General features: G+C 42.0%; 1 protein-coding gene across 7 annotated transcripts in view; it reads left to right on the forward strand.

Annotated features, from left to right (window-relative positions):
- The window catches only part of RABGAP1 (RAB GTPase activating protein 1), a 130556-nt gene that overhangs the window by 14887 nt on the left and 91143 nt on the right, over nt 1-24526 (forward strand). For 5 of the 7 annotated variants that reach the window (XM_073314400.1, XM_073314399.1, XM_073314403.1 and 2 more), the window contains 6 exons: nt 4243-4477; nt 6794-6998; nt 7929-8103; nt 12421-12578; nt 20463-20573; nt 21664-21730. In XM_073314400.1, coding sequence (XP_073170501.1) covers nt 4243-4477; nt 6794-6998; nt 7929-8103; nt 12421-12578; nt 20463-20573; nt 21664-21730 — 951 coding nt within the window. Of the gene's footprint in view, nt 1-4242; nt 4478-6793; nt 6999-7928; nt 8104-12420; nt 12579-20462; nt 20574-21663; nt 21731-24526 lie in introns of those variants that run through there. The other 2 variants (XM_073314402.1, XM_073314406.1) reach the window with 2 other exon arrangements.

The following is a 24526-nucleotide window of genomic DNA, read 5'->3' on the forward strand; positions in this document are numbered from 1 at the left end:
GTACTGATGTTTCTTGTTCCATTTTTTTAATCGTAGTCTGGAATGAGGTGCACAGGTATTTACTTGGCTTTTGTTTGCCTTATCTTCTGTGACTGTTCATAGACAGCCACAAGTTACTAAGGCTTCTAAGGCCATACGTCTTGGTGAGGTGGTTTCTTTCGTTTGCTGCAGGCAAATGAGCCAGGATTAAATGCAAGAAACCTTGAAACTGTACTGAAAAGCTCCTCTCTGTGAGTGATTCCACAGCATCGGCAGCCTGGCTCTGGACGCGCTTGGGGATTTTTTTGCTGGCCTGGACTCTACAATAATACGCGTTAGATTCTTCCCGTTTTCAGTTTCATGTGCTCTATGTTGCTTTTATTGCTGATTTGTTTCACTCCTCATGTACTATCTGCTAGGGCAGTGGTTTTCAGCCTGTGGTCCGTGGACCCCTGGGGGTCCACAGGCTATGTCTAAGGCAGTGGTTACAGCCCGCAGGCCACTTGTGGCCCAATCAGCACACAGCTTCATCCCATGTGATATCCTCTGGGCCACACAGGTAGTATATATATTGTGTTATGTGGGCCACTTCTACAAATAGAGAGCTGCATATGCTGCCCACAGTGGTAAATAGGTTGAGAACCACTGATCTAAGGGGTCTGCGAAAGGTGAAAATATTAAAGTTTCAGATTCCAGAAGAGGCATTCTGTTTTTCTGATCAGTCAAAAGTATGTGACTTTACAGGTCAAAACCCGGAAGTGTTGTTACCATAGAAGACCACAGTTCAGCACCTTTTCTCACTCTGTGTCAAATGCTGTGCTGAGCACTTATAACATGTGTAGCTGAGTTCTGTTCAGTCAGTTTTCAGTCTGACTTCTATATTAGGGGTCCGCAGACCACAGGTTGAATTTCCAAGGGGGTGCGCACCTTCATTCACAATGTTAGGGGTCTGCAAATGAGAAAAGGATGAAAACCACTGTGCTATGAAAAGCTAGAGCTTTCCCCCTCTTAGATCACCGGTTTGGCTCTGGCCCAGGTCACTAACAATTGAAATTTATCATTGGAAGGGTATTCAGTGGCGTATGTAAAATGCTGTGTACGTCTCAGTTCAGTGACTAGTGAACAGGTATTCAGGTCACAAACAAGGCCACCGCAGTCGGCACTAATTAGGCACCTTTGGCAGGCTCAGCATTGAGGTCAAGGATTGAATGAGCCGTGAGGGCTAGTCAGTTCAGGCATAAGGCATAGTGGTGGCAGTTGTGTGGAAAGCTTGGCCTGCCACTGCATGTGCTTCACAAGATAGAGAACTTAGTACAGCGTTGTCAAAGTGATGCCTTTGATCAGAACTAAATTCACTTTAAATAGTATAGAGGGGGAAAGAGCAGTTGATTTTCATTTTTGTTTTTCACGTGTGATAAATGGCTAGGAAATCAAGGAACTGTTTAAACCCTAAGCATCTGGTCGCTATACAATTTGGGGTTTTCAGACATAGATGTAATATTTATTTCTGTGTTTTGTGGGGATGACAGAGGGAAGGTTTGGAAAGTCTGGGGAAGGTGTTAGACATGTTTTGAGATTTCTCCACTTTCTCCCTGGTCTCCGATGTTTAAGAAGGATGAATTCAAACTGGGACAGGTACAGAGAAGGGCTACTAGGATGATCCGAGGAATGGAAAACCTGTCTTATGAAAGGAAACTCAAGGAGCTTGGCTTGTTTAGCCTAACCAAAAGAAGGTTGTGGGGAGATATGATTGCTCTCTATAAATATGTCAGAGGGATAAATACCAGAGAGGGAGAGGAATTATTTAAGCTCAGTACCAATGTGGACACAAGAACAAATGGTTATAAACTGGCCGTCGGGAAGTTTAGACTTGAAATTAGATGAAGGTTTCTAACCATCAGAGGAGTGAAGTTCTGGAACAGCCTTCCAAGGAAAGCAGTGGGGGCAAAAGACCTATCTGGCTTCAAGATTAAACTCGTTAAGTTTATGGAGGAGATGGTATGATGGGATAAAATGATTTTGGCAATTAATTGATCTTTAACTATTCATGGTAAATAGGTCCAATGGCTTGTGATGGGATGTTAGATGGGGTGGGATCTGAGTTACTACAGAGAATTCTTTCCTGGGTATCTGGCTGGTGAATCTTGCCCACATGCTCAGGGTTCAGCTGGTCACCATATTTGGGGTCAGATAGGAATTTTCCTCCAGGGCAGATTGGAAGAGGCCCTGGGGGTTTTTCGCCTTCCTCTGTAGCATGGGGCACGGGTCACTTGCTGGAGGATTCTCTGCACCTTGACGTCTTTAAACCACAATTTGAGGACTTCAGTAGCTCAGACATAGGTGAGAGGTTTTTCGCAGGAGTGGGTGGGTGAGATTCTGTGACCTGCATTGTGCAGGAGGTCAGACTAGATGATCATAATGGTCCCTTCTGACCTTAATATCTATGAATTTAAGTGTTTGAAATTTGGAGATAGGTTGGGGATGGGGATTGATCCTTAAAGGCCTGCAGGTGGCAGCTGCTGTGTGTCAGAATTACAGCTCAACAGGAATAACTTTGAGTGATATAAGAGAACCAGTAACGAGGTGACTATCTCCTGCTGGGAATTTTACTCTAATTTTCATTAGAGGGCATGTACTGTGTAGGCTCATATGAACATCCATGTAACAAGGTATTGTTAATCCAGATTTTTTCTTACTCTCATAGTAGATTTCATTTCAAGGCTCTAATTGTAATATGCGAAGCTCCCACAGTATCCGATTTGGTGTGTTATTTTGACAGTCTTACCTGGATTGTGGGTTGACTTAATTACTATTTGACTCTGAGGACATAGGCCATTGTTTCAAAAGCTTTCAGGATGAGTTGATATTCCACTAAGATACATTTGTTATGGTGCAGATAGAATTATATGCTTCCTTATGTAAGAGGTGTTCTGGGCAGACTTCTGTGTGAACTGAGTCTGTCTTCATGCTTTACTGTCTAGTTTCCAAGCAAAAAGGAGAGGAGGAGAACAGGAATTAATTCCAGATTCTTTTTTCTGGGTAAGAGTTAGAAAAAATTCTAACAGAAAGGACTAATAAAAGGTGCTAGGGATCTGATATAACTGAACTGATGTAACTCTAACTTATGGGCAGTGTCTTACATCAGTATCTTAAAAAAGATGGGTGTGGTATGGAAATGGATGTCCGATCATAGGGAAATGGGGTACAGTGCCAACAGGAATAGGTATGGCTACCAACAAGTTAAGTGTTAGAACATTAGTAAATATCATTGGCTGCCACTCAGCAAAATGCTTTCAAGATGCTTTTTGCATCTCCTTGTCTGTTCTATGGTATTTGGTTCACTTTTATATCTAAATACCATTGTGACAGGTAGAGATACTGGTTGGTAAATTACGTAATGGGTTCCTGAAATGTGACGTTTTAGACACTTTGGAAGCACAGCTGTAGAAACCAACACTTACACCTTGTAATGCGCCTCTATTCTATTCCCTCATTCCATAGAGCTCCTCTGTATCCCTATAGATGTCCTAGCCAGCAGTGTTCCTCTTCCTTGGCTAGATTTTCAGTTTACTTTAGCCACTGCAGAGTACTAAATGATGGCTCCATCCTCTTACCACCTAAAGCTCTGATGTTGCACCATTTAAGTGGTTGCAGGGTCAGTGTCAGCAAGCAACACAACTGTGTGCATTTAATACTTCACCTAAATGGCTTCTGTTTTTGATGCCGAGGGTAGAAATCTATTTCTGACTCCCCTCTCCTGAGCCCTCTTCCTGTGTAATCTTATTATTTTATCAGTAGACAGAGGTCTTTGCCTCCTTACAAACAGCATAGTGTATCGAATATTAGGCACTTGCTGTTGCCACTGAAGGCCTCCATAGAAGCCATAATAGTACTAACTTCTGTTAATACTTTTATTTGCGTATACTTTATTGATGTCTGACTAGTTTTGGAGGACACTCACCTCACTCTCTTTTCCCATGTCTAAGTAATTCCTGCTCTCAGAGCTCTTTGTAAGGTATATTGAAGTATTAAACAAGGCTAGTTTTGTTTCTGAAGAAAAGCGCTCATATGCTAAATCTAGTGAAATCAGTTGCTGCATGTCTGGATTTCATTTAAGTTTTGTGCGTTTAGATTGTGCAGTTGTAGCTGGTGGCAAGTCTGGATTTATGCTAGTTGTTCTTTAATTCTTTATATGTGAGTTTTTCTTCAACTGAACAATCCTTTTTCCTTAACCCCTGTCCTGATTGTGTTTATGACCCTTAGATTGTAGGGAATGGGAGTGAGCAGCAGCTGCAGAGGGAACTTGAAGATGTGCTGATGGATCCACCCATGGAAGACCTGTCCAGTGACCGGGAACATGGGGAAGAAAGCCGGACTGATGGAGAAGGGGAAGATCCCATCCTTCTTGAGGCTTCAGCATCCTCTACTGTTAACCCGGTGTCGATGACAGGACTCCAGAAACCTGAGATGATCCTGCCAGTGAAACCGACACAGGGAGGTTAGGAAACACTGGGGAGTACCTACTAGCAGCCATCAGAAGTTCTGTGTTTCTCTACGTGTGATGCACAATGTATGAAGCGCTTGTCATGTCGTCTGCTCATATAGTAGGATGGTATCAATAGTATAGTCAAACTCGAAACAATGTGCTGTAATGCAGATGAACAGGGTGAATGTATTACATTGTTTGGGTCTCTTTTACCCAGAGGGATCCCAAAGTACTTCACCATCTTATGTATGTTTCCACTGAAATGCAGCTGCTTCTGGGGTAGAGGTCAGGAGACAGTTGGGGCACTGTGAGAGGAAAGGGAACTTTGTCTAAAGATGCTGGATTAAAGCTCCTATTCTTACAAAATTGGCACGGGGTCTTCAAAGGTATTGCAGAGCAGATGAGGTGAAGTTTTCAAAAATGCTTAGGTGACTTGGGTGCTTTTAAAATTTTTTAGCACAGACTTGTTTTTGCGGTCTCACCTGAAAAACCCACATGCATGGGTTGAAAAGTGTTTGATGCTCAACTTATTTGTCTATAGAGAATAAAGAGTGAAGATGCTCCATCCCATGGGCATTCATTCATAAGGTTTAGGCTTATAAAATGTGCTTGCACAAAATTTGTAAATTCAATAAATAGTTCTGATATCACTCAAAGAGCTAGCATGCGCTCTCTCTCTTTTAAGTGATCCCCAATAAAATCCTCTCCCAACTCAAGCTTCCTAATTCTTGTTTTTAGCTGCTAAATAGCATTAAAAGAATTTAAAAGTACACTTCTGATGTCACTTTTCTGTCTGAGTAACATTGTAGTTGCCAGAGGGATGTCATGTGATTTCCCATTGGGAGGGGAGGTGGCCCATGAAATCATTTAAGATATTGTTCAAACTATGGATAAAGTTTTGAAACCCCTGTCCTGAAGGAAAATGGTGGTTAGTTCACAGTGTGACCACGATGAGTGCTTTAAACATGTGCTGTCTGTTAAATTGGTCCGATTAGAATGCCTGTGACTTTTACTGCCTTGGTGAAAATGAGTACATTCGGACAGTATGCTAGAGTGTACCCCCATGGAGAGAGTCAATCTTAAGAGCTTGGATAGCCCTGTGGCTCTCTTTCTATTTCTAATCACAGGCTTTCCATATCCCTTTTAGTCTGTCCTGGCTTTTTGTAATCTCTATATGAAATTACTATAAGTTGGTGCACAACTGGTTGAAAGACCATACTTAAAAAATAGTTATCGATGGCTCGCTGTCAGACTGGGAGGGCGGATCTAGTGGGGTCCCACGAGTGTCGGTCCTGGGTCTGGTACTATTAATATTTTTGTTAATATCTTGGATAGTGAAGTGGAGAGTATGCTTATAAAATTTGCAAGTGACACCAACCTGGGAAGGGTTGCAAGCATTTCGGAGGACAGGATTAGAATTTGAAATGACCGTGACAAATTAAAAAATTGGTCTGAATTCAACAAGATGAAATTCAATAAAGAGAAGTGCCAAGTACTTAGAAAGGAAAAATCAAATGCCCAACTACAAAATGAGGGATAACAGCGAGGTGACAGCACTGCTGAAAAGTGTCGGGGGGTTATAGTGAATTGCAAATTGAATGTAAGTCAACAATGTGCTGCAGCTGCAAAAAAGGCTAATATCATTCTAGAGTGTATTAACAAGAGTGTCCTATGTAAGACACGGGAGGTAATTGTCTTGCTCTGCTCAGCGCTGGTGAGGCCTCAGCTGAAGGGTTATGTCCGATTCTTGGTACCACACTAAAGGGAGGATGTGGACAAATTGGGGAGAAGTCCAGAGGAGAGCAACAAACATGATGAAAGGTGTAGACAGCCTGACTTATGAGGAAAGGTTTAAAAGAAATGGGCATGTTTAGTCTTGAGAAGAGTGGGGGACGGACGGACCTGACAACCGTAGTCAAATATGTTAAGGGCTGTTCTAAAGAGGATGGTGATCAATTGTTATCCATGGCTGCTGAAGGTAAGACAAGAAGTAATGGGATTAATCTGAACCAAGGGAGATTTAGGTTGGGTATTAGGAAAAACTTGCTAATTAAGCTCTGGAGTAGGCTTTCAAAAAAGGTTGTAGAATCCCCATCATTGGAAGTTTTAAAGACAGGTGTTTGTCCAGCCTGTTAGGCATAGTGGCTCTGCTAGAGCTCAGGGGGTTGCACTTGATGACTTCTCGAGGTTTCTTCCCTGTGTTTCTTTGATTCTGTGAATGTCGTTGTATGGTTTCAGATCCCTGGTTGTTGGGAGGCCTGCCTTGAAGCTTACTAACGCATACCATCTGGCTTGCCTCTTCATTTGTCACTTTGTGCCTTGTTGCAGATTGTGAGGATTCGAGCCCTTTTACACCAGTGGCAGATGAGGACAGTGTGGTGTTCAGCAAGCTTACCTACTTGGGCTGTGCCTCAGTGAACGCCCCCAGGAGCGAAGTGGAGGCCCTGAGAATGATGTCTATCTTACGAAGCCAGTGCGAGATTTCTTTAGATGTGACCCTGTCAGTGCCTAATGTGTCTGAAGGAACCGTGAGGTATGAAGCTCGTTCAGGAACACTCTGGAGTCTGTTGCAGTCAGTCTGATCAGTTCCATCTGTCAAAGGAGAGCAAGCTACCAATCGCAATTAGGAGGAGATATGAGCAATGTGGGATTTCTTTTAAATGTGGCAGAAGGGGGTCTGGAGGGATTTTAAAGAAGAGATGGTCAAGTGGCCTTACAGATCAGTTTGCAACGAACTTCTCATGCACAAGGGGCAGCACAGAATCTTCTTTAATATCTGAATTGTCTTGGAAATGGTGGCTGGGGCAGTTACTTACTGGTTCCTTGGAAATAGAAACTGAGTTCTAATCCCAGGGGAGGCAGAGCCAGGACTGTAAAACTGTTGATGTGCAAAGTCTCAGGCAGGGAACAGGCTGTAGTCCTCCTCCCCAAAGAATGCCACAGAAGGGCAGGCAAGGGCTATTGTGAGAATGGGAGAATTGTGTGACCTGAAATATGCGTGAACTGCTGTAGGTTAGGTCAGCTTTCTGAATGGGAAGGTCTGAGCTTTATAGGGAAATTATAGACATAAGTGTCTTGCACTTCAGGTACCTGCACTTTTGAGAAAATAGTCAAACAAATAACTTACATTCAAATCCAGCACTGCTTTTCTTTCCTGTCCTGTCACCTCAGAATGAAGTGGTTCAGGCAAGATGGAAATACCTGACCCATTTAATAGGATTCCATTTTAATGTTGACTGACTGTACTCTGTTGCGGGAGAGGGGCATTTACACAGGGGTTGGGGATGGGTCAGAATTTCACATATAATTAATGTCTTGAGATAAATGACAATCGGGGATAGGGTCTGTGTAGCGTGCTTTTTCTAAATATCAGTGGAATCTGTCAATCTCACAAATAAATGGTTGGCCAAAGTAATCCTTGTAAAGCCCAAAACTTTACTTTACTTTTTTTTTTTTTAAACAGGCTCTTAGATCCTCAAACACACACAGAAATAGCAAATTATCCGATCTATAAAATTCTCTTCTGTGTGCGAGGGCATGATGGGACCCCCGAGAGTGACTGCTTTGCTTTCACTGAAAGCCACTACAATGCAGAACTGTTCAGGATTCATGTCTTCCGATGTGAAATCCAAGAAGCTGTAAGTTGAATCCTTTCTTGACCTTACCGGCATTAAGAGCATATCCCAGTAACACTTCTTAAATCTCTTTTGGACCAGCTACGCTCTCAGTACTCATAACTCTCGCTAACATCAGTGAGATTGAACATCTGATTTAAGAATTTTGTCCTAACAGCAACAAATGAAACTTATTCTTCAATTTAAATTTGTGTTTGTTGCTTTTAAGTCTTATTAAAGTGTCTGATGTTATAGGGGTCACGTAGGGGTTATAGTGAATTACAAACTGAATGAGTCAACAATGTCAATCCTAAGGTGCCACCAGACTCCTTGTTAACAATGTCATGGAGTTGCAAAAAAGGTTAATGTCATTATGGAGTGTGTTAACAGACGTGTTGTATGTAAGATATTGGAGGTAATTGTTCTGCTCTAGTCAGCACTAGTGAGGCCTCAGCTGGAATACAGAGTGCAGTTCTGGGCACCACACTTCAGAAAAGATGTGAATAAATTGGAGAGTCCAGAGGAGAGCGATAAAAGTGATTGAAAGTTTAGGAATCCTGACCTCTGTGGAAAGATGAAAAAAACTGGGCATATTTAGTCTTGAGAAAAGAAGACTGAGGGGCACCTCATAAGTCTTCACATATGAAGAAGACGGTGATCATTACTTCTCCATGTTCACTGAAAGTAGGACAAGAAGTAATGGGCTTACTCTGCAGCAAAGGACCACCTTAATCTGTGGGGTTCCCAGAACCGTAAATAACTCTGTTACGTCCTCTCAGCCTCAAGAGAGAGCTGCTGCTACGCTGTGAGACAGCTCACTGACACGTCAGCTTGTTTGCTTTATAAGCAAACTCTTCAGGGCTCTGCCAGCCCAAATCTTGCCTAGCAGGTAGCAGTCAGTGACCTCCAGCTCCCAAATCTATTTGCTATGCACAGCTCTGTGACTGAATGCTCAGTTTGCTTGTGCCTCCCTTAAAGAGACAGTACCCAGCAGCTTATTACCTCAGCTGGGGTTAGCAAACACTCTATTTTAATTAAAGGACTGAATTGGTTTATAGTAAAACAAGTTGATTAAACAAAAAGACAGAGGTATAAGTGGTACTATGTATAAGGAATAAAGATAGAAAAGGTTATTAGCAAACAAAAATAAAAATATGCTTTTAAGACTAAAACCTGATTTAACAAACGAGTCTCTCTTTTTGAAGAAGTGTTTCTGACCAAGATGTTTTTTCCAGCACGGCTGATCAGACTCTCTGGCCAGGACCCTTCACAGAGCTCAGAGTGCTGGGTATCTGTTTTCTCAGATGAAGGATAACGTAGGGATTCTCTCCCTGCTCTTTACGATCCAGTAAACCTTTGAAAGACATTCTTCTGAGTTTCAGAGTAGCAGCTGTCTTAGACTGTATTCGCAAAAAGAAAAGGAGTACTTGTGGCACCTTAGAGACTAACAAATTTATTTGTTCTTCTGAGTGAAGAGTATCCCATGATAAAGTTAGTTTTTTCCCTGCGAGGTATAGATGCCATGCTGTCTGGTGTAGACTCTGTCTCCATGCTGGTTTCTCCCCGCTAGTGATTTTTACAATGCAAATGATCTTTTCCTGCAACCTCTGATACCTGTAAAAATGAATAGCCTATTGAATTTGGCCACACCTGGTTTGAGGTATTGGCCTCTTTCCTATGTCTGGAGAAAACTTGTTTATCAACTCTCCTTGACATGCCTGGTTTAAACACATTTTAGTCACATGTTTCCAGCACACCTCTGAAGTCCTTTCTGGATTTACTGTACATATATCATGCCAGAATATTAATGATCAGTGAATTATTAGTATTCCAATGATATATTTATATTCCATCTTTAAGTAAATATCATAACAAACGTATGGCAAATAGCATTGGTGTGCTGTTCGGGTCACAGGGAGATTTAGGTTAGATGTTAGGAAAGTTTTCTAACAATAAGGGTAGCTAAGCTCTGGAACAGGCTTCTAAAGGGGAAATCCCAGTCACCAGAAATTTTTAAAAACAGGTTGGACAAACACCCGTCAGAGGTCATCTAGGTTTACATGGTCCTGCCTCAGTGCAGAGGGCTGGACTTGATGACTTCTCAAGGTCCCTTCCAAGGACCTACATTTCTATGATTCCGTGTTTTCCATAATTCTACAGCCATGTAATTCACCCTGGCTGAATAATTGTGCTCCAAAATCTAAACTTTCATTTAAAGTTTTTTCAGCATTTATGATTACAAAGAAAACCTCAACATCTGAATTAAGTGCAGTCTGAGGCAGTGACACCTGACAGCAGACAGCCTGAAACCATATCTCTGAAGAGTGTGAATTGCCCAGTAGGGTGTTACCTCTGAAAGCAAAAGAGAATAGTTTCAATGTCAGAATTAGCTGCTTCACTGCTGATCATTTTAGCAGAAATATCTTGTGTATGTTCCACAAACCCACATGTGTGTCTCACCTTCCCAGCTGCTAACCTTTATCTGCCCCTTGACAGCTGCTAGGCTGTAGGTATCATTATACAAAAAACAAGGAGTACTTGGGGCACCTTAGAGACTAGCAAATTTATTTGGGCATAAGCTTTTGTGGGCTAAAACTCACTTTAGCGGATGCATGCAGTGGAAAATACAGCAAGACAATATATATACACAGAGAACATGAAAAAATGGGTGTTGCCATACCAACTGTAACAAGACTAATCAATTAAGGTGGGCTATTATCAGCAGGAGAAAAAAAACTTGTAGAGATAATCAGGATGGCTCATTTCAAACAGTTGACAAGAAGGTGTGAGTAACAGTAGGGGAAAATATTAGCATGGGGAAATAGTTTTTATAAAAATTTACACCATATAAAAATCTGAAAATGTGGAGATAATGCAAAACAACCTGCATTTAATATAAAAAGAAATAACAAGGGCTAATGCATAGGTTTCATTGAATTAAAAATAAAATTTAATAATATTAAAATTAATACTGTATCTGAAGCTACCCTAGAACTTCCACCAGGGAGATGCAGACTTTAGGTGAAACTTGCTGCAGCATACAGAGCACTGTGGTTATAGCTGAAAAAAGGAACCTCATATATACGGTTTTGCAGATTTGTCAAGCTCCTGGTGGATCTTCTGAAACTTGCCTTTTCCTTTTAACCCTGAAGACCCAACATGGCTGTGGGAGAGTGAGACACGGCCTACTCTGGACTTGAACAGTAGCAAACACACTAATCAAATTTCAATTGCAGAATCTCTGTTGAAGTGCAGGCCAGAAAGAACACACAGAGAATTTGTGGAGCTGGCAGTTAGACCTTGTTTACACACCCAGTTGCATCAGTTTAACTAAAGGTGTGATATTGCACTTTCTTAATTAAACTGGTGCTACATTGTGTGTGTATTTTTGCATCCATTTGAACCTGGCTTACATCAGGTTAGTGTAACAGGGGCAGGCTAAATTGATGTAAACCAGGTTTAAACTGGTGCAAGAAGGTATGCATGCAGTGTTATACCAGCATAACTAAGACAGTGCAAGATCATACCTTTTGTTAAACTGATGCAAGAGTATATGCTTACAAAGGACCACCAGTTTGACTAAATTAGTGCAACATCATCACACCCTTAAGATATGTCTACACTGGAAACTTCAAAGCGCTGCTGTGGGAATGCTCCCATGCTAGCGCTTTAAAGCGCTCAGACTTGCTGTGCTCAGGGGGGTGATTTTTCACCCCCCTGAGCCAGCAAGTTAGAGTGCTATAAAATGTATGTATAGCCAAGCCCTTAGTTACATCTGTGCAACTTCTGTATGTATGTGGATCCTTAGGAAAAAATAATCTTGCCATACAAAATGAGCAAATTTGATACAGAATCATTGAGGTGATAAACATCTAGCTAGCCCCACAATGCTATTTTTAGAAACCTTTCAGAGCCTTTAAATAGATAAATTACTACTTATGCATTAGAAAATCAGAGTATGATTATTTCCATAAATTGTGAAACAATCACTCAAGGCACTGTGGAATATTATGAAGAAATGGTCTCTTCATAACTCAGAAGTTGGTAAATGCATAGAAATTGCAACTATATAAGGTGACAGCATGCACGTTTACTATTTTATCTTAGGTTTCAGAGTAACAGCCGTGTTAGTCTGTATTCACAAAAAGAAAAGGAGTACTTGTGGCACCTTAAGGTGCCACAAGTACTCCTTTTCTTTTATTTTATCTTAGTATCTTAAGTAGAACCAGAATATATCTGCAATTTCTTGCACAATATTTTTTCTTCCAACTGGTTAATGAAAACACAGGTAGCAATCCTCCTTGAATCTTTTCTAATCTCTCTGGTTCTGTATGAATGCAGGTGAGTCGAATACTGTACAGTTTTGCCACTGCCTTCCGTCGTTCTGCCAAACAGACTCCGCTCTCAGCCACTGAAGCCCCACAGACTCCAGACAGCGATATTTTCACATTCTCTGTATCCCTGGAAATCAAGGAAGATGATGGGAAAGGTTATTTCAGGTATTGCTTCCTGATTTCTACTTATCCATCAGCTGGGTCTAGTGTTGGAGGGTGGCTGGAGGGGAACAAAAGTGGTGAAGGCTTACCCCTAAATTCTCCTTTTGAATAGTTCATGCTGTAGAGTAAACCAGGCTCGGGTGTGAGCATTTTTGCTAAATAAAGCAGTGATTTATTTCTGGATTTTCTTCCTTTGCTTTGGACCCTCCTGTTAGACTCTTCTTTTTGTTGTTGTAATTTTCATTGCATTGAGTCTGAGGCCATCTGCCGGGTGTTTTCTGTATTTTTATATACCTCTCTTGTCTTTAAAACGCTGTGTACAAAGCAGCTAATTGCATTTAGCAGCATCATGGTTGAGACTAAACATGTCACACTTAAATTCTAGTGTCAAATATTACTGGTCAGATTTTCAGAGGTGCTAAGCACCAAAGATCCTGCTAGAGTCGGTGGGAGCAGCAGATATTAAACACCTTTTGAAAATCTGGCAGTACACTTAGCATAAAGCTCCCCTCAAAAAAGATGGAGAGGACATGACACATCAGCTGCTGCCAGTGTGCTTTACTAAAGTTTTAAACCCACTCTGGCCACCTGACATAAAACCTTGGGTCTGGGTAAATCAGAAAAGTAGCTGGACTTAAAATTTCGCAAGATTAATCAGAGAGGGCTTGTGGCAAACAAGGGCTTTCATGCTTAGAATTCATCAGAGACCAGAGGTGAGGATGGCAGTATTTAGAAGGCTTATTCTCTGATACTCGGATATACCATCTGCTTGGTTGCAGGTTTTCAGTATTTTTATTAGTGCACCAACACATTTATCTACTAACCCAGAAAACAGAACAGAATTTTCAAAAGCATGCAACTGAACTGAAAAGATGAAAATTACTCTCCATGTGATGCTGAGATTATCCTGACAAAGTTTCCTGTCAGAAAGATAACCTAACTATTCACCACATAGTACAGTGTTATTACTGCTTCATCAGCCAGCAGCCTGATGACCAAGACCACAAGGCCCTGCCCAAACTACTATACCAACATGGCACAAAAATGTGTTCCTTGCCCCCTTTCCCATCTGGTGACATATGCCCCTTTCACTACTTCATCTCTGAAGAGCTAGCACTGCAGCACCACAGGGTGTCAAATCAACCACCCAACAGTGAATATGTTTCTATACAGATTCTTATTCAATAGGACTTCGGATTTTAATGTGAAAATATTCTTAAATTGAGTAACTTTTCAAAAGCCAGGGATAATTTTGTATGTTAAAAGGAGCTAGTATGTTCCTGTAGATCTGAACCTTTAGAAGTGTATTTGGAAGCTCGTTTCCTGCTTCTAACGCTTGTCATTAATTTTGCTCTTGCTCTGAGCATGGTAAATGAAATTAAACTGTGCTTACACTTCAGAATCTTTCCAGCAGAAATCTCTCTCCTGGGAAGCATTGTGCCAAGTACAATGTGAGAGATGCTTTCGCTGCAAGACTGGAGCTTTTTGGTAAAGATGCAGTGACTACGAAGTTGTGTAGTCTAAGCAGGAATTTCGAGATCGCACTCCATCCCTCCCCATGCCTTGTATACCAATAGCTGTAATTGCTGCCTTCATAAGGGTACATCTACACTGAACAAAAAATCTGTGTCACGGCCACAGTTGGCCCAGGTCAGCTGACTTGGGCTCATGGGGCTAGGGCTGTGAGGCTAAAAATTGCTCTGTAGATGCTGGGCTGGAGCCCGGGCTCTGGGACCCTCCCCACTCGCATGGTCTCAAAGCTTGGGCTCCAGCATGAGCCCAAAAGCCTACACAAGAGAGGGGTAAAGTTCCTGCACTCTTGTTCGCTTCTCAGAGACTTCCTCAGGATTGGTCCCAGCATTTGTTACGGGGGAGCAGGAGGGAAGGAGGCTGAATTCAAATTCATTATCAAAGGGCTCAAATGTTAACAACTCATCCCTGTCATGTGATCCGTTTAACTGAAATTCAAATCTCTGCTTGTGATTTATGCTGCTAAATTTCGCTACCAGCTACAAATATTTAATTGTAACCTTGTAAATGGAGCTTGCATCTATTCTTAAATGCTTGTTCTCTGTGTTCTGGTTCTCAAAGACAGCTAATTTTGTTCTGTCTTCTAATCCAAGTGCTACTGGATTTTGTGTGTGTTCCTATGTCCACAGACAATGTAGCAGTTCTAGAGTGCCACTGTGTATGAAACTGGATAATCTTGATTCCTCAAAGGCCCTTTTCAGTTTCTGGTTAGTCCATACACAGTGCCCTCAAGTGTTTTATGTAACCATTTGTAGTATTTTATAATTGTTGAGTTGCCTTTATCTCAGAGTAGCAGGACTGCCATATGCTCTTGGAGTTGTAGAGCAGTTTGGCTGCATGCCGTAGGCACAGAGATGTTTCTCTTCTTGGATTTATGTCCAGTGGAAGTGTTGTTTAAAAACAAATACCCTTTCCTCCTCCTTTTATTATGGCATCTTCTGGAAACGTCCAAAGCACTGCTCAAATATAACAAACTGATATACAGATTCAGGGCCTGAACCCCTCTCAGGGTCAGGCCCTATGCAAGGATCTTTTCAGCTACAGAAATGCAGCTTCCCTTGGAGTGAAATACAGCAGCTATTTTAGCACCACATAGCAACCTTATTTTAGGAAAAGGAAGTAAAAGAGAAAATCTTACCCAACTCAGATGTTTGGGAGTGATATGGAGGGAGCAGAATGTAATTAGCCTAGTGAGGGCACTTTGATTAATAATAAGAAAAGGAGTACTTGTGGCACCTTAGAGACTAACCAATTTTATTTGAGCATAAGCTTTCGTGAGCTACAGCTCACTTCATCAGATGCATACTGTGGAAACTGCAGAAGACATTATATACACAGAGACCATGAAACAATACCTCCTCCCACCCCACTCTCCTGCTGGTAATAGCTAATCCAAACTGACCACTCTCCTTACAATGTGTATGATAATCAAGGTGGGCCATTTCCAGCATAAATCCAAGTTTAACCAGAACGTCTGGGGGAGGGAGGAAAAAACAAGGGGAAATAGGCTACCTTGCATAATGACTTAGCCACTCCCAGTCTCTATTTAAGCCTAAATTAATAGTATCCAATTTGCAAATGAATTCCCAGTTTCAGCAGTTTCTCGCTGGAGTCTGGATTTGAAGTTTTTTTGTTTTAAGATAGCGACCTTCATGTCTGTAATTGCGTGACCAGAGAGATTGAAGTGTTCTCCGACTGGTTTATGAATGTTGTTATTCTTGACATCTGATTTGTGTCCATTTATTCTTTTACGTAGAGACTGTCCAGTTTGACCAATGTACATGGCAGAGGGGCATTGCTGGCACATGATGGCATATATCACATTGGTGGATGTGCAGGTGAACGAGCCTCTGATAGTGTGGCTGATGTTATTAGGCCCTGTGATGGTGTCCCCTGAATAGATATGTGGGCACAGTTGGCAACGGGCTTTGTTGCAAGGATAGGTTCCTGGGTTAGTGGTTCTGTTGTGTGGTATGTGGTTGTTGGTGAGTATTTGCTTCAGGTTGGGGGGCTGTCTGTAGGCAAGGGCTGGCCTGTCTCCCAAGATTTGTGAGAGTGTTGAGTCATCCTTCAGGATAGGTTGTAGATCCTTAATAATGCGTTGGAGGGGTTTTAGTTGGGGGCTGAAGGTGACGGCTAGTGTCGTTCTGTTATTTTCTTTGTTAGGCCTGTCCTGTAGTAGGTGACTTCTGGGAACTCTTCTGGCTCTATCAATCTGTTTCTTCACTTCCGCAGGTGGGTATTGTAGTTGTAAGAATGCTTGATAGAGATCTTGTAGGTGTTTGTCTCTGTCTGAGGGGTTGGAGCAAATGCGGTTGTATCGCAGAGCTTGGCTGTAGACGATGGATCGTGTGGCGTGGTCAGGGTGAAAGCTGGAGGCATGTAGGTAGGAATAGCGGTCAGTAGGTTTCCGGTATAGGGTGGTGTTTATGTGACCATTGTTTATTAGCACTGTAGTGTCCAGGAAGTGGATCTCTTGTGTGGACTGGACCAGGCTGAGGTTGATGGTGGGATGGAAATTGTTGAAATCACGGTGGAATTCCTCAAGGGCTTCTTTTTCATGGGTCCAGATGATGAAGATGCCATCAATATAGCGCAAGTAGAGTAGGGGCGTTAGGGGACGAGAGCTGAGGAAGCGTTGTTCTAAGTCAGCCATAAAAATGTTGGCATACTGTGGGGCCATGCGGGTACCCATAGCAGTGCCGCTGATCTGAAGGTATACCTTGTCCCCGAACGTAAAACAGTTATGGATAAGGACAAAGTCACAAAGTTCAGCCACCAGGTTAGCCGTGACATTATCGGGGATAGCGTTCTTGACGGCTTGTAGTCCATCTTTGTGTGGAATGTTGGTGTAGAGGGCTTCTACATCCATAGTGGCCAGGATGGTGTTATAAGGAAGATCACCAATGGATTGTAGTTTCCTCAGGAAGTCAGTGGTGTCTCGAAGGTAGCTCGGAGCGCTGGTAGCGTAGGGCCTGAGGAGGGAGTCTACATAGCCAGACAATCCTGCTGTCAGGGTGCCAATGCCTGAGATGATGGGGTGCCCAGGATTTCCAGGTTTATGGATCTTGGGTAGTAGATAGAATATCCCAGATCGGGATTCCAGGGGTGTGTCTGTGCGGAATTGATCTTGTGCTTTTTCGGAAGTTTCTTGAGCAAATGCTGTAGTTGCTTTTGGTAACTCTCAGTGGGATCATAGGGTAATGGCTTGTAGAAAGTGGTGTTGGAGAGCTGCCGAGCAGCCTCTTGTTCATATTCCGACCTATTCATGATGACAACAGCACCTCCTTTGTCAGCCTTTTTGATTATGATGTCAGAGTTGTTTCTGAGGCTGTGGATGGCATTGGAAACTACAATCCATCGGTGATCTTCCTGATAACACCATCCTGGCCACTATGGATGTAGAAGCCCTCTACACCAACATTCCACACAAAGATGGACTACAAGCTGTCAAGAACACTATCCCCGATAATGTCATGGCTAACTTGGTGACTTTGTCCCTACCCATAACTATTTTACATTTGGGGACAATGTAGGAGACACCTACAAGATCTCTATCAAGCATTTTTACAACTACAATACCCACCTGCGGAAGTGAAGAAACAGATTGATAGAGCCAGAAGAGTTCCCAGAAGTCACCTACTACAGGACAGGCCTAACAAAGAAAATAACAGAACGACACTAGCCGTCACCTTCAGCCCCCAACTAAAACCCCTCCAACGCATTATTAAGGATCTACAACCTATCCTGAAGGATGACTCAACACTCTCACAAATCTTGGGAGACAGGCCAGCCCTTGCCTACAGACAGCCCCCCAACCTGAAGCAAATACTCACCAACAACCACATACCACACAACAGAACCACTAACCCAGGAACCTATCCTTGCAACAAAGCCCGTTGCCAACTGTGCCCACATATCTATTCAGGGGACACCATCACAGGGCCTAATAACATCAGCCACACTATCAGAGGCTCGTTCACCTGCACATCCACCAATGTGATCTATGCCATCATGTGCCAGCAATGCCCCTCTGCCATTTACATTGGTCAAACTGGACAGTCTCTACGTAAAAGAATAAATGGACACAAATCAGATGTCAAGAATAACAACATTCATAAACCAGTCGGAGAACACTTCAATCTCTCTGGTCACGCAATTACAGACATGAAGGTCGCTATCTTAAAACAAAAAAACTTCAAATCCAGACTCCAGCGAGAAACTGCTGAAACTGGGAATTCATTTGCAAATTGGATACTATTAATTTAGGCTTAAATAGAGACTGGGAGTGGCTAAGTCATTATGCAAGGTAGCCTATTTCCCCTTGTTTTTTCCTCCCCCCCCAGACGTTCTGGTTAAACTTGGATTTATGCTGGAAATGGCCCACCTTGATTATCATACACATTGTAAGGAGAGTGGTCAGTTTGGATGAGCTATTACCAGCAGGAGAGTGAGTCTATGTGTGTGTGGGGGCGGGGGTGTGTGTGTGTGTGTGTGTGAGAACCTGGATTTGTGCTGGAAATGGCCCACCTTGATTATCATGCACATTGTAGGGAGAGTGGTCACTTTGGATGAACTATTACCAGCAGGAGAGTGAGTTTGTGTGTGTGTGTTTTTGGGGGGTGGGGGGTGAGAACCTGGATTTGTGCTGGAAATGGCCCACCTTGATTTTCATACACATTGTAAGGAGAAAAGGAGTACTTGTGGCACCTTAGGTAAACATCTGATGAAGTGAGCTGTAGCTCACGAAAGCTCATGCTCAAATAAATTGGTTAGTCTCTAAGGTGCCACAAGTACTCCTTTTCTTTTTGCGAATACAGACTAACACGGCTGTTCCTCTGAAACCTGTCATTGTAAGGAGAGTGGTCACTTTGGATGGGCTATTACCAGCAGGAGAGTGAGTCGGGGCGGGGGGGGGTGAGAAAACCTGGATTTGTGCTGGAAATGGCCCACCTTGATTTTCATACACATTGTAAGGAGAGTGATCACTTTAGATAAGCTATTACCAGCAGGAGAGTGGGGTGGGAGGGGGTATTGTTTCATGGTCTCTATGTGTATATAATGTCTACTGCAGTTTCCACGGTATGCATCCGATGAAGTGAGCTGTAGCTCACGAAAGCTTATGCTCAAATAAATTGGTTAGTCTCTAAGGTGCAACAAGTACTCCTTTTGTTTTTGCGAATACAGACTAACACGGCTGCTACTCTGAAACTTGATTAATAATACCATTCTTTTGCTTAAAGAGAGTCTGTGAGATCTGTAATGACCATGTGTGATTAGAATGTCAGTTTTAAGTCTTAAGTGAAATATCACCAAATATCATGCTAGAGCAGTTGAGCTCAGGGGGTAGTGTCTGTTTAATTGCCACCTTATAGCTATTTCTTGGTGGTCTCCCACTCAGAAATTGTCCAACCTCAACCTTAGTTAGCTTGGAAGATCTGAAAGCTTCTGAGTACATGGCGATTTGACTCCTTTGTATGTTATGTGCATGCACACGTGGCTGTGCAAGTCACTGTTAAGTTTTAAGCACTTGGTGTTAGCCACTCCACACTGTTCTTTATAAAACCGCTCAGTCATAGATAAACACGGAGCTGTACTCAGTTTGTGTTTACATAGCCTGTCTCTCTTCTCAGTCTTTAATGTAAAGACTTAATCCCTTGCCTCCTTTTATTTTATTTAATCCTATGCTCAGAGGAACATGGACTTGTGTAAAGTGGGAACCAACAGTTCATCAGTTCCCTCCAACAACTGTTTCAGCTGCATCTCACTGTTGAGCAAGCAGTCCCAGTTCTATCACTTAGACATCCATGTTGGCCATTTAGTGCAGTGCTGCCTGCTCCCACATCAGCAGGCTGTCCAGTGCTTTGGTAAGCATTTAGGAGAAGCCCTTCTCAGTATCTAGCTGAAGAAAACTGGCTAGAAAAATGCAAATCTAAGGTAGAACGATAAGGGCTTTAAGTGGGCATTTTCTTTGCTCAGGTGCTTGTTACATGCTTCCAAAGGCCCTACTGCCACATTGTGCACACGAGTGATTCACAGTTTCTAATATGTAATAAAATTGCTTTAAACTTCAGTATTTTAAAACCTCTTGTCTAAATGCCGCTGAAAGCATCCAAGAACAAGCTACATAATACAAGGAGTTATGTTGGTTAATTTCAAAGCCCGAGGGAGTACCATCTCCTGATTATATTGCCATCTCTGTTCTGTTACTGACTGTAGTGGGCAAGGAAGGAAGGTCGGCGTGCATTTGTATAAGAAGCTGATTTCACCAAATGTCTGATGCTGTTTTGATTTATTGAAAGGAGGAATACAGTTAAATAACGATCTGAGTTTTTCCCCCTTCTTGGTAAATAACAGTGCAGTTCCCAAAGACAAGGACAGACAATGCTTTAAGCTCCGCCAAGGAATTGATAAGAAGATTGTGATTTATGTCCAGCAGACAACTAATAAAGAACTTGCCATTGAGAGGTAACCCGGTGTTCTTAATTCTTTAACCATGTCCTATTTAGTTTTGTTGTTTCTAGTTCCAAGGCAACAGATCAGTAATCTCTCTGTCAACGCCTGTTTTTATGGGCTTGTAATTTGGGTATGCAACCAGAAAAAAATTTGTTTTGAAAAAACATAATTTTGGAGCCTGTTGTCTGTTATGTAGACCATTCTATAGTCTCTCTTATCATCCATCATAAATAACTGGCCTATTCAGGTCATGGATGGAAAGATCTTGGACTCTTGAGTGTACATCATGGTCTATTTTAGAGTAATTGAAAAATATGTAAATATGGGTTTATACTAGCATCAGTGGTTGCATAACTTGAGTATTTACCTTTCTCACATCCCTGCAGTGTCTGAGCACCTTATTTACTGCACTACATATATTCTGAATCTGCCATGGTCTAGAATGTAAAGTGCAGGGGTGAGAGGAAATCTTACACCTTCCATTGACCAGAAGGAGATTCTTTATCTAAGCACTGACCATCAACTCAGCACTGTTCATACTACAGAGGAGGGCAGGGTTTCTGCCCTGTGGAATCTGCAGTCTGAAATTAAATACAACAAATTGAGGTTTTGGTGCAAACAGGGAGACGATAAAGCCAAGTGTGGTACTTCAGCCCTAAATATTGTTACTGTGAAATAAAGGCATAAAATACACATGCACTTAATTTTGGATTTTGTGGTTGTTGTCTGTCATGGAAGTTCCTTATGCAAATATCCCTAGTAATAGAAAATGGGATAGAGGAAGCTACTCAACAAGACCTTGGTCAATCAGCTAACCTTATGAGTCACAGCTACATTTGTGCTGTTCCTTCAGGGAAAATTCTTAAATAACTTCCTGGACCACTGTAGACAGAAGAGAACCATGTAATTAAACCAGTTCACAAAACTGTGCTCTATATGCTCTACATTGGTATCCAATCAGGCTCTTTTGTAGTGTCCAAAGGCCCAGTGTGATACACAGGCAGAGATGTACATAAATGGGGTGTTTTTCAGGAGGTGTTAGCAGCTTGTCCCTGAAGTGTAATACAAATTTTTTATGGATTAATTATTTGTGTTTTTGCAGATGTTTTGGTCTCCTCCTGAGCCCTGGGAAGGATGTTCGGAGCGGTGACATGCATCTTTTAGATTTGGTAAAATGGATTTTTATTAACAAATAAAGAACAAGATTATTTCTTAGCAGCACTGGTGTCTGATCTTGGGGAACAGGCTGGAAAGGTCTGGCTGTGTGGTCACCCACGTCCAGTTCTTCAGCATGTGCTCTGCACACCAGAATAGACCCTGCTCCTCTCACCTGTTTGGCACCAGGTTTTAAGATGGATTCAGCTGGAGTGTAATGATTAATTAATCTGATTAATGATTAATTAATCTGAAAGATGGAGTTTTACAGCAGAAGGAAAGTGTTTTATGACTTAGATTTTTAAAGGGTTTTTATCCATGTTGGTGTTTCAGATGAGCAGCCCAATTTGCCTTAAATGTTTCATTATCCGCTACAGCTAGAACAAAGTGAGAAGTTTTATAGGGAACCTGGATAATCATTTCAGTACAAAGACACAGTTTCAGTATTAATTGGCATATGGGTGTTTCACAGGTGGCTTATTGCATTTTTGATCTGATATCTGCAAAGTAATGATGTAGTAATTGCTAAGGTGGTAGGTATCACAGACATCATTTGTGTTTTTTGTTTTTTTTTACCTGAATGGCATTTTACTAGTGTTCTGTGAACATCTGTAAAAGAGTAACTTCTCTATTTTAATTCATATTGAAAGGGTAGCACAAAGTAACTGGACTCTAAAGTACAAATTAAATTTTAAAATAAAATAGAGATTTGGAACAGAGTATTTCTAAACCTCTCTCTTGCCAGTGTGCTTTATACACATGTAAATCAATTCCTGAATTGCTTCAGAATGCAGTCATACACCCTCTTAAAAGCACACCAGTTATTACTCAAATTTGAACAGTGTCAGTACACGTTCATTAACTATCTCCTGTGTATCCATTTGCAGACATGCTAGCGTGTCTTTTTAACAGAGTTTTTTTGCTTCCTCTGAGCTCTGCAAAGGCCTATCATTAAATTCTGCCATGCATCTGAAACTCCTTGGATTGTGGTTAATATTCTCTCCAAGATAGTCTCAATTAGAGACCGCAGAGAGAACTTGGACTTGGGGAAACTTTTTAAAGGGAAACAGAATGAAAGTTCCACCGTGTTTCACTGCATTGGACTGTACAAATAGTATTTCCATTTATAGTCAATTATCTATGTAAAATAAAGACATTCTTGCATTATTATAATGGAGCTGGCAGTGCCACTTAGAGTTAAAGTTGGCTCACGTTTCCCATGATCAGACCGTGATTTCAGTTTTTATAACTTTGCCAAACTTTAACCATTCTGGCTGAAATTTTCTGTGTTTGGTGTCTTCCTAAGTCTGAAGTTTTTTGGAAAGCTATGACAAAAATAGTTCAGCTGTTTCCAAAAAGAGAGTGGGGAAAATATTTCCTTTTCGTATTAAAAAAATGTACAAATGTTTTCAGGCCCGTGACCTGTCCATGACTTGTACTATGTACCCTTGAGTAAATCATGTGGGGCGGGGGGCAGCCTGGAGGGCCCCACGGGGGCTCTGGGGTAGGGGGTGACTTGGAGGGCCCCACGGGGGCTCTGGGGTAGGGAGCGGTGGCCAGGGGAGGGGTGCCCCATGGGGGCTCTGGGGCAGGGGGCAGTGACCGGAGGCAGGCCCAGGATCCCCACTCTTGCTGTGGGGTAGGAAGGGCTGCTGCGGCCCAAGACTGCTCCAGCAACACCTGGTGTGGCTGGCCCAGGAGCTACCCCAGCTGCTTGAGCAACCCCTAGGCCAGCTGCACTTGCTGCTGCAGAAGTCATGGAGGTCCCATAAAATCAGAGAATCCGTGACCTCTGACAGACTCGCAGCCTTACTAATAGTTGCTGATGGACCTATCCTCCATAAACTTACCTAATTCTCTTTTTGAAATCAGTTATAGTTTTGGCCTTCACAACATTTTCTGGCAGTGAGTTCCACAGGTTGACTGTGCGTTGTGTGGAGAAGTTCTTCTTTTTGTTATAAACATGTCCTGCTCTGTCAGCTCCCATGCTCTTCACATTTTTTATACTACATATTTTATGGAAAGATAATGTCTTCCTCAATCATCTGTAATGTACAGCTTCCAATCTTTTTGCTAGCTTTATACAGCTGGCCAGTAGTAGTGTTTTCATTTTCTGGATGCCTAACATGAGATGTGGGCTCTGAAATACACAAGTCAAAGGGAGCTGTTCTTTGAACATATAAAGGGCTATAAAATGTACTCTGAAAAATCAGGACTGAGGTGCCTCAAATTGGGCATGCAGAATTAGTGAAGACTTCTGACCTTCATCTCTGCCTTAGTTCCACATCTGTAAATGCGGATAATACAACCTCCTAACCTCAGGAAAGGTGTTCTGAAGATACATTTGTTAATGTTTGTGAAGCACCCAGATTCTGTCTTAGTAAGCACCGTAGGAAAATCCCATTAGTAAATGAATAACTTTGGTTTCAGAGTAGAGGCCACGTGCTGAACAATGAGGATAAAACAAAATATTGAATTAACTGGTAAGTGAATACTGTCCATTCTGTGCACTGAATGGGACAAGGGTCCTGTGGAAAGAATAGTATGGGATCATGTATGTAAAGATTGTATTATCAAGCGTACAGATGAGCAGGATTAATAAAGGTTGCCTGTGAAACCTTACTTCTGGCATTTCTTAACTTTTAATGTTGTGTTTTGTGAGTACTATGTATATATTTTAGAAAAAGATCAGTATAAAAGAGTCCCCACCCTAATGTTCTTTAGATATCAAGGACATTGAGGATAGAACAATCTTATAATGTCAGATGTTGTTTATTACAACATTGCAATGTATCAAGATACATTAATGT

The sequence above is a fragment of the Lepidochelys kempii genome, chromosome 16 (genome assembly GCF_965140265.1).
Source record: "Lepidochelys kempii isolate rLepKem1 chromosome 16, rLepKem1.hap2, whole genome shotgun sequence".
NCBI lineage: Eukaryota > Metazoa > Chordata > Testudines > Cheloniidae > Lepidochelys > Lepidochelys kempii.